This window comes from Limulus polyphemus, unplaced genomic scaffold (genome assembly GCF_000517525.1).
Source record: "Limulus polyphemus unplaced genomic scaffold, Limulus_polyphemus-2.1.2 Scaffold533, whole genome shotgun sequence".
Lineage (NCBI taxonomy): Eukaryota > Metazoa > Arthropoda > Merostomata > Xiphosura > Limulidae > Limulus > Limulus polyphemus.
In genome coordinates, this window is record NW_013666143.1 from 454,974 (window position 1) to 466,473 (window position 11,500).

Sequence of the window (11,500 nt, forward strand, 5' to 3'; positions counted from 1 at the left end):
CATTACAAATATGGCGCTATTGTGCGCCGTTTTTGCTGTATTTAGTTACAGACAAGCAAAAAACAAACAAACAGTTTCAGAGTTTTAGTAGTATATAGATGACAACTTTGTAATATAATTTTTTCCATAGAAGGTGGAGGTTGAATCCCCGGCGGTTTGGCTTCCATCTCATTTTATATCTAATTTCCGAAAAACTACCAGATCAGCACAACTTGACATAGTGATACAGAATAACGTGAGGAAGGTCATGAGGGGGTTGACCCCTTGACCCCTAATCTATATAAATAAACGTCAATATGTGTGTGTGTGTGTGTGTATCTGTTCCTTATACGTTTCTACGGTTCCACAATTCTTGATCAATCTGCACCAAACGTGACACTAATACAGAATGACATGAGGGGGTTAGACCCCATTTAATTTCATATCTCATTTCAGAAAAACTACCAAATCAGCACAACTTGACACAGTGATACAGGATGACATGAGGGGAGTTAGACCCTCATCCAATTTCATATCTCATTTCGGAAAAACTGTCAAATCGGCAACAAACTTTGACACAGTGATACAGGATTACATGAAGAAGGTCATGGGGGGGGTGGAGTCTCATAGATTAATTTACTCTAATTGTGCCTAAAATAACTTCAAGTGCCGCGGCTATGGAGAATTCCCTCTTGTTTATACTTTTAGTCTAAGAAACGTTGATGATTTGATATAACTATGCACATTACGACTTTTTTTTAAGAATACCAGATTTGAAAATGGACACGAAAAACCCGGAGTTGTTGAGTTACGATATAAGTCAGTGCTGTTGACTGTCAACGTGGTAGATAAACTTATAATATAAGCCAATGCTGTTAACTGTCAACGTGGTAGATAAACTTATAATATAAGTCAGTGATGTTGACTGTCAACTTGGTAGATAATCTGATAATATAAGTCAGTGCTGTTAACTGTCAACGTGGTTGTCAAATTTATAATTTGGTGTCAGATATACACTAACGCTTCTATAACTTCAAAACTGATAAAAGTTCGATTCATCGATATGTTTTTAGCACTAAGCTCTAAGATTCCCTCCCTTTAATAGCATGTGTAAAATAAACATGTTTGCACATTAGTTTTACATGTTAGCTACTCATACACAAAGGTACCGTGTCCTATTAAAATAGACTGTACTGTGAGATTTGTTCCAGGCCCGGGAGGAGGGTGATTCATTCTGTATGAGTTGAGAGGGAGGGATACAACAAGTTTAAATACCAAGGATCGATTCATCGTTTAATTAATTCCGTTGCACTTGAAACATAAAAAACGAAAAAAAACAACACTTATTGGTAATTTCAGTAAGGTGCATGTTTCGTCTAAACTGATTTGTTACATCACTGTACCTTTTTTACCCTTCAGTTACTTAAGGTAATTTATATACATATCTAATATATTGACGACCCCTTGACACATGGATTTGCTTGTGATTCAATTTCCTACTGACTCATGCGTGCCTAAGGATGTATATATTGAAGACCAACCATCTAATTCAACCTCCCAGAAACGATAACGCACATAATGTATAACTAAAGCTTTAATCAATTCAGTGGTACATATTTATACAAAGTCATACAACAAAGACAAAAAACTTAGAAAACAACATCTTTGGATTTTTGCACAATGGGCTATCCATACTATATCCACCTCAGATGTCAAACCCCGAATTTTAGCGTTTTAAGCCTTCAAACTTATCGTAGAGTTTCCGAGAGGAGGCGGCTTTTCTCCTAGGAATCACTAAGAATCTGTGCAGTGTTATTTATTCTAAGCTTGTTAAATAGTATTTTGAACAACTAATAATTTTTAATATTTTAAAATTTAACATATTTCGTAAGGCTAATAATGTTTGCAAGTAGCTTGATTACACACACAATTCGATTTGAATGATGTAAACACCTACATTTTCTGTGTCGTCCTCCATCATTTTTTTTCCTTCGTTATGTCGATTTGCATCAAACTAAAAGACGATGTTCTGGACACACTTCATGTAAGAAAAGTTTGTTTATATGTTGCTACTTTTAGGGCGAACACTCTTCGTCAGACTTAGCTGGCAAACACAGTGTTCGAGCGACATACCCCGAAACATAGCAAGAAATAATGAAAAAATCTGTTATGACATGTTCTTGTTTCGTAGTTAGTACTTTAACTTTTCATTGCTTGCGGATTTTTTCGGTGCATACCAATCTTTGTCTTTCGTTTTTTATCCTATATATTAATCTCTGATATTTCTTCTAATCGTCGTGCACGTTTCTCTGTTTATCCATCCATGCAACCATTGTTCGATGCATCTTTTTTAGCTGCCAATTATGTTTTAATTAAGCTTTACTTGTATATTCAGTTACTTAATGCAAAGTGTTTACTTAGAACCAAAGAACTTATTACCTTATATCATTTCTCCTCACGATTGTCATTAGTCTTAGATTTTGGAAACTTTTGAACGCACAAAATATATTGTTGAAAGTGCTACACTCCGGCATCACAATTATATATACTTCCTTTCAACAAAAATATGGTTTTGTCATCTTAGAAAAGAAACAGAATGATGCATAAAATGATGCAGTAGTTTTGATAAGAAACTTTAACATTTAAAGAAAAAATTGCCAAACTCCAAAAACATTTGATAGGTTACAATGAGCTATATGTGTTCTGCCTACTACAGATATCGAAACCAGATTGTTAGCATTATAAGCTCTCAGACAAAGCTAATTAATTAAAAGATTATCATATTTTTTCCTTCGAAAAATGGCGAAATATAATAAACAAACTTTTGCTCTGACAACCTAAAAAAATAATTATTTCTATATTGCATATTTATCTAGTATGATGTAATTATTTGGTGTTTTATGTTAACGGGAGTCTTTTTTTCCTACATTATTTAGGTTTGGATATCGTTATTCTGTAAGAAGCACTGCAACCATTTAAGTCACCAGTCAGGAAACGAAGAGACTGAAAGAGAATAGATAAAGTTCTAAACCCAACCTGATTTTTCGACATCTGTAGATATCACAAGATTGCACTGGAAGACTCAAAGACTGGTAACGATGAAGTCATCTGCTCTACTGATTTCTGAAGCCGGATTAATGACGCACGAGGGACATCATTGCCTGCAGGGTCTCCTTTGACTACCTGATGAGGAACAAAGACTGTCTAGTTCATCTAAACGAAAACCTTGAAATAACAGGCAGAATGAAGGAGCTTTTTATTCCAAATGTGAACAGTGTGGATCATTAGTGTTTTGGTACTAACGGGAATGTCGAAAACAAATCAAACATTTTCGTGGCTGATAGCCATTCTTGTACTGATTCACTTACAGAATGTTTACAGTAACGATAAACCTAACAGCTCGCAGTTACTAGACACTTCTCTATCTTCTGAAAGTGTTCGTTTTTCTGATAATGTTCAAGATAAGAAAGGGGTTATTGATGATGGTATATATTCTACTCCAGTTTCAGTTCCACAAATACCCACTCCTCTGCAAGTCTTAAACGTCAGTGGTTCAACCTCAACTATCCTTAAACAGAAAAGCGAATATACAGATACCAGTATTATTACAGATGAAACGAAGGAACAAAAAGGATATCAGCATGAAGAGACAATCGAAAAATTAAAACCCAATTTATCTTTCCCGAAAAATGATCGAATTACATCAAATCATTTCTTGAGTAACAAATCACAAGACAACGAATTTGGATCCATAGCTAAAGAGGATGATTTAAAGGAATCTATTAGCGATTTCCAGCAATATCAAAAACTCAATTTCAAACCAGAAAACAAAACCACAGAGAAAGAAAAAAATAAAGATTTTATGAGTAGTCCTATTGGTAATAAATCACTAGTTGAAGATTCGGATAAAAGAGAGTATATTGATATTTCTTCTCGAATTCCCGATTTCTTGGTTAAGTCTTCTGACAGTGTTCGTGAAAAAAATAAACTCAACACAGTTTTAAACAGAGATGATAAATTATCGAGTTTTCACCAAAACAATCATTCCATCTTGAAAACTTCCTTATTTAGTGATCGCAATTTCGCCAATATTAGCAACAATAGACTATTTTCAAGCACTACACCCATCACTCTTATTTCTTATCTAAGACACAATATGACAACTAGCTCAAATGGGGAACCAACATTGCAAAATATTTCCATGCCTTCGGTTAAAACTGCTGTCACTGACTTCTCTAATGAACCCGAATCCCGGTATGATTCAGACACTCCTTTTACAAGAACTGGAGAACTTGCATCGTTATATAGCTCAAAGACACACCTTGGAACAAATATCACCAATGTTACTGGACAACTAATACCACAACATAACTCCACCGAGTACCTTGAAATAGATACGACAAACTTTCCTGAAGAACCAGTACCACAATATAACTCCACGACTCATTTTAAAACAAATTTCGCTGATATTCCCCAAACTCCAATACCAAAGTATGATCCAACTTCTCTCTTTAATTCAAATGTTACTGGTGTTCTCAGGGAACTTGAATCACGGTACAACTCTACAGCTCACTTTGGAAGATATGTTCATCAACAACTTATACCACAATATCACTCCAGAAGTAATCCTAATGTAAAAAAAGTTTCTGATGTTTTTGAGAGTCCTGTACCACGTGGTACACCCATAAATCCTTTTGCAGTAGATGTTTATAATGTTTCTTTGCAACTTGTACTGCAGTATAACTCTACAGATAATAAGAGGGCAAATGTCTCCATTCTTCCAGCAAAACCGACACAACTGCCAAACACTACCGGACACACTGCTGGAAATATCTCCAGCTTTTCTAATAAAGTTGGACAACAGAATAATTCTGAAAAACGTCTTGGAGAAACTGTCCTTTGTGCATCAAACAAATCAATACATCAACATAACTCCACGAACCATTGTGCACTAGATGTCTCCCAATCCCGAGAAGGATCTGTACCAAAGTACAATTCCAGCAGTTATACCGAAGTAAACAACTCCAGTGATCAGTATGAACATCTACTAAAGGACAAGATTAAGTGGTTTCCATTATTTAAATCTCCAACAACAATGTCGAATCAGCATCAGAACCTGTCTTTTTCTTATCCTGTTGAAATCAATACCACTCAAATCTTTGGCTCTGGGCCAGATTTTAATAATGCCAGTGAAGAGAACTTTTTGAAATTAAACTCAACTATGACCACTTTTAAAAAACAAATAGATTCTACGAAAGAAACCAGGCTAATACCCGATGAGAGCATTGATAAACTGATTAATAACACCAAGTCAAGTATATTGCGCTTTAATCCAAAACTGATCAGCAGGTATAAGGAAAACGAACACCGTTTTAATTTCTCCGAGAAAAACAAAGGACATTTTCCTGCAGGCATGTTTGTAGCTGATGCTCAGCTTCCAAACTCCTCTTTCAGCAGCGTGGACACTACAGCCCAAGCAAATTCTACCAGAATAATGAAACCTCCAAACTTAGTGGTGAATTTTGAAAATGTTCGCCAGTCATCAAACCCGAACTTAGTAACTACGGTTGGAACGACAAAAAACCAACAAAGAGATAGTATAGGAACAACGTTATTTCTTGACCAACAATTCGATGATTCCCCGTGGAATGGGGAATCAAGTACTAATCTCAACATTGACCATCAAGAGGAAACTGTAACTACAACAAATATTAATTCTGTAAAAAATGAGGAAGAATATTTTCTAAGAAATTTACCAGAATGGGAAAAATCCCATAAACAATGGGGGCTTTCATGGGAACTCCACATTTATATAATAGGTTCCTTGTTTGGGCTTTTGGCACTATATTCTTTTTTAAGTATTCTGAGATTAGGAACATTTGAGAAACTTCTTAGCCGTGGGTGTGTTATCAGTATTAATTTGATGGTTTTTGTCATGGGAATCACCAGAGCTTTGTACCTACTTTTTAATCCCTATAATACACAAGGATTATATCCCGCTGTTTTAAATAACTTTATTTTCAACAGTGGCTTTCTATGCGTAACTTCAGCTTTTGCTGTTTTGTTCCTAGCTTTGTTGCAAACCACCAAAGTCGTTATTTTACCCCATTGTATCCAGAATTCGAGCTTTTTATCCGGAATTATAATCTTCCAGTTTATTTTCTCAACCACAACAGATGTCTTACAAGGATTTGGTTTGGGTGGTGCGTTACTACGTTTAGTGTATCAGACTACACAGTCGTTGTGGGGTTTAACGTTAGGGGTTGGATACTTATACGTTTTTAGAAAGCTATATAAATCAGCAGTTAGGAAACAAAGTGAGATGGTCCGAGTTGCTTTTACCAGACTCCATATTGATGGTGCCCAGCTACCCAAGAAACTTCCAAAGCCTACTTTGTGTCTTGCTGTTCGATCAACAATTATGGTCGTAGTGTTTTGCTTAGTAATGGTAGCTCTACGTGTATTTGGAATAATTTACGTATACGGAGTTTTCGAAACTAAAAGACCTACACCATGGATTTGGTGGGGATATCAGTCGGGCTCCCGTGTGGTGGAACTTTTAATGTGCTTTACCTTGAGTTTTATAGCAATGCTTCCAATAAAACGTTTTGAATCAAATGAACATAAATGTCGTAATTTTCTATTGTGGCTACCCTGCAGTGCAGTTATAGGATCTTGCTCCAGAAATGAGGATGTAGAAATCGAAATTTTCCCTATTTTCTTATCTAATCATCAAGGTAACCCTAATGTTGCTTTCCATAAGACATCATTAGAAAGACCAAGAAGATGGAATTATACCACTTCTCTTCCAACAATTCCAACTTTTACTATGGAACTTGACAGTAATTTTCACCTGAAGAAAATATCAACCAATGGTGACAAGGAAGAAGAAAAGACAAACCCAAGTGCACCAAACCTTTTATCTTCTGGCCAATCAAATCATCCTACTAAGACAAATGATTGTAATAATGAATCCCAGAAGCCAATCAACTCTGAAGACAAGCTTACTGACGGAAGTTCTACCTCCATGTTGTATATTGATCAAGGTTTTATCCGTTTTCGTACTGCAGCTGACCCAGAACAACCTTTACATCTCAATGAAGATGAGCAATCAGAAGTCCTAAGTTACCACGATGAAAACGAATCTACTAAGGCCCAAGCTGGGTCTAGCATTCAGACATTGTGTGAAGAGGATTTATTTCAAAATTCTTTGTCTCCTTTCTTTCAAACTGGTTTTTATCATTCACGACTGAAGCGAATGAGCCATTGGAGCTTAGATACAACAGACAACAGCATGGAATTGTCTCCCGAACAGTTGAGTAATGTAACGTCAAAGAACGGGTTCTCCAGTAGCGCTCTGGACTTTACCCCAAGGAAACAAGGCAGTACTTGCAGTTCCGAAAGTGCTGCCAATAGTTTCGATGTGACTTTCTTTCTTAACCGTTCTCCTGCTATTTTCGGTGAAATTAACGAGAATAAAACATCAAACATTGATATTCCTGACGTCATGGCACGCAGCGTTTCTCCTATAGCTGCAAGTACACGGCGGAATCACGACTTCCAGCTTAACTTGAATTTGCCATGTGTAAGTGGTGTTGGACAGGTCAACGTAGCTTGTGGAACGGAGGACATAACCCCAGACTCCGCAGTTTATCTCGATATTCAGCTTTCGCAAGAAAACTACTGTCAAAAAACAAATGACTTTTTAGTAGATAATTTGGCAAGAAAATCACATTATAGTCAATCTATGATAGATATAAACAAGACCTGGACAGCAAGATACAAGACATATTCTAGAGGGTACTTTGGTCAATTAAAAAGCTCGACATTTTCCTTACACACTAATTCTGATGGCTATGAACTCCTGGAGACAAAACACTGCTCCCCGCGAGAGGACCTGCTTCAACAAGAGGGTCAACTAAGAAGATCGAACAGTGATAAAGGACCATCACTAACCAATAGCCGCATGTTCTTTTCTTTAACTCCAGACCTTCAAAAGAGCCCTTTTATAGATATTGAACAACTACATCAAGGTGATAGCGGGTTTTTGAAGGACTCACCAGAATATTTAATGCAAATTGACCAAGCATGTCAGACTGAGCCAGTTTTTATTGACAACAAATTACCAAGACAAGACGCGAGTCTAGCAAAGAAAAGTTAAGATGGCCGGCAGTTAGTTACATAGAAGTGTAATGACAAAATATAATGTGTGTACTATCATTAGAAAATTAATGAGCTGGACGTAACCCAGTGGTTAGTATGTTGGGCTGCGGATCAAAAGGTCAAAGGTTCGACCTCGTGATATGCCGTTGAGCACGCCCTGCACTTTCAACTATGTATGGGTTATAAAAGTAACAGTAAATCCCGCTTCTTCGTTAAGTGTAGACAGAAGTGCTATTGCCCTATCTATAGTCGGTAGTTCTGAATTAGAGGCGGCTATGCCCGAACGTGGGGTTTCCGACCCAATGACTTAGCCTACGTGTTGAATAAGAAGATTGAAAATACCACACAATGTTTTCTAAATATTTCCTAGTTTTGTACGCATGACGATGTAAATTGAATACAAGTTTGAATATTAACACCAACGCCTACATTGCGAAGTGTAAACAGTATTCTAAGGTATCCAAAGGGTTGTTGAAAACTTGAACTCAGAATAAAGCGTATGTTGGAAATATCCATCTTCTTAGTAAGAAACCTTGTGGTTAAAAATTGCTAAATTCTAGGAGCTTTAAAGGCGTTTTCTTCCGCAATATATATTTATGTCCAGTGTTTAAAATGTACTCAAAGTAAGGCGAAAAAGATACACAATACTTCTAAAATGAATTCACGCCTTAATCACATTTAACTGGTTATTTTAAAATAATATATGTTATACATTATAACTTCACTGTACGTTCTACATATCATTGTATAAAGTGTTTGTTTTTTGGCTGTAACTTAGTAAAATATTCTTGTCTGTGTCTTCCTTTTCACAATATATAGTGTAAATTAAATGGTTCGATGAGTTTACACTAGAGGTAGTTGCTGACCCATAAGTAACATATTTCAAATAATCTTGAGCTCTAGTGTTTAAACCACAAAAGAAAGTTAATAATAAATCAAAAGGTAAGTACAGAAAGAACGAACTATGCGTGGAATATACACGACGTCCATAGGAAAAACACAAAAATGTATACACTGCTTTCAACTACCCTTACAAACACTATTTTTATTATGCGAGGATTCAGTCTTAAGCCTACAGACAAGTCCAGACATAAAACTGTTAGTTTTAAACCGAAAATACAATAACAGCAACTTTCACACGAGGCGAGTTCTGATTTTAATAATTACAACGTTTCGACGTATGATTTCCAACATACTTCTATAGAGACTAAACATAGCGCAGCTCACTCGTAAGGACCTGAGAATTATACACCCCAAGTTTGGTGACAGTCGGTCCAGCGGTTCGCCATTTACAATTGTCTCTCACTTTTTGTCAAATAATTATTTTTGTCTTCGTCTTAGCTTAGAAAACTCATTGTGGTTTGGACGTCCAGAGCGGATGTAACGATGATCCGTGTTAAGTTGTTACATATCCTTCCAGTGAGTATGTTATCACAAGGTTTTTCATGTTATCATATGCGACAATAGTATTAAAACTTTATATAATATTCTACATTTTGTATTTATATTTCCATTTCACTTACATTCTCATCTGATAAACCCAAAAATATCAAGTTATTTTTATAAGTGTATCCTCATATGTTCCGAAATACTGAATTGTGTTATTTATAGGGGTTTTTACTTATCTTTACAAAACAATAATTCGAAGTTTAAGCTAGGAAGCTCTGGCTAGCGTATAGGGTACTTTTGTTTGTAAGAAAAAGGACCAGTAGCTCCAGAACAAATATATATTATTTATTTATTTATAGAGACGCAATGTTTCGTGTCTTCATCAGGAACAGAGCTAAGAATGAAATACACTAAAATAAAGATAAAGGTTTTAAAGGGTTGGCTGAAAACCGAAACGTTGAGCCAATAAAAACACTTAAACCATTTCAGGATTTAAAAAATGAACCAATTACCCCTATTCTTAACACACAATTATATTAACACTCAGATATAGTCTAAAAACCACAACATTGTTATGCAACACTCAGTTTTCTACTATTTTTTAAAAAAAATTGAACGTGCTGATAACCTTCAAACTAACAATTTTTAAACATGTACGACGTTTCGACCGCTGGTGCATTATGTTACAGTGAACAGGTTTTTAACAGATATTTATAAAAGATTAGCACATAAATATAACCTTAATATAACGACTAAGTTCATTTTCACATCTGGAATGAAAATTAAACACATTAAGAATATTATATAAGGAACCTACCCCGGAGGAAACATTTACAAAATGCGATGTAACAATTTCCCAGTTTTTTATGTAGGTCAAACGTGACCTAATTTGAAAAACGGGTTAAAAGAACAATACCTTTTCAAGTCCAAAACCAACCACTTTCTCCGAACAGTGTCACCACACTAAAACACGAACCTAGCATTAACAGAAGAAAAATCGGAGAAGTCCTATTAATAAAACCAATCCAATATATGCCCAGTAGACATTCCAGTACACATTTCACACATTCACCTAATTTATTTTTCTGTTTAGCTATAAATAGAAGAATTACCTGATGATGGCCACACGAGTGGTCGAAACGTTCTAATAAAGTCAAACAAAAAAGGTAAAAAATAAACAACCCATTGAAAAGATGTACCTCTACACTTTTATTTAAAGTGTGTAGTCAATTTTTTCTCCTCATAACAACAAAAAATATTATCAAAACCTATGTACTAAACATGGTGTTCCATATGACATTCAAACCATAAAGATCTCAGTAGAAACAGCTTCGACAAATGACCTTTGAACCATAAAAAGCCTGTCAAAATAGTAAACAAGTTTGGGGACAGTGTCTTTATACAGGCAGAACAACTTGGGTATTTGATTAGAATTGTTGTCGTGACCTTATATAAATCAACAAGTTATTTTACCCCCCTCTTCAAAAATCATAAGACAATTACAACACAACAAAATATTGAACAAGTTTGGGGACAGTATCTTTATACAGGCAGAACAATCAAACAACTTGGGTATTTGATTAGAATTGTTGTCGTGACCTTATATAAATCAACAAGTTATTTTACCCCCCTCTTCAAAAATCATGACAATTACAACATAACAAAATAGTAAATATGTTGCTAATTTTAAAACACCGAGATTCTGTAAAACGTATAACATACACCATAACCATTAGTAGAGATTAGAATAGATAATATAATGAAACATTTCCACAATAAACGGGCAGCATATCAACTTCTATTTAGGCTCTACTTCTCTTACAAGGATACATTTTACCATTTCTACCCTACGTAGTTTATATAATACTACTACACGGACTGTTCTCGCTACATCCTTCCTGGTATCACACACGTGTAGCTTTGTTAAGCACAATGCGTTATCTGTGCTCTGCCCACTGCGAGTATCGAA

The 11,500-nt window shown here is 35.6% G+C and overlaps 1 protein-coding gene across 1 annotated transcript in view; it reads left to right on the forward strand.

Moving 5' to 3' along the window:
* LOC106458920 overlaps positions 1-8,902 on the forward strand; it is a 30,070-nt gene extending 21,168 nt beyond the window's left edge. The window contains exon 2 of the mRNA XM_013918486.2: positions 2,916-8,902. Coding sequence (XP_013773940.1) covers positions 3,287-8,140 — 4,854 coding nt within the window. The 5' untranslated portion in view covers positions 2,916-3,286 and the 3' untranslated portion in view covers positions 8,141-8,902. The remainder of the gene's footprint in view (positions 1-2,915) is intronic.
* Positions 8,903-11,500: the final 2,598 nt, after the last annotated feature.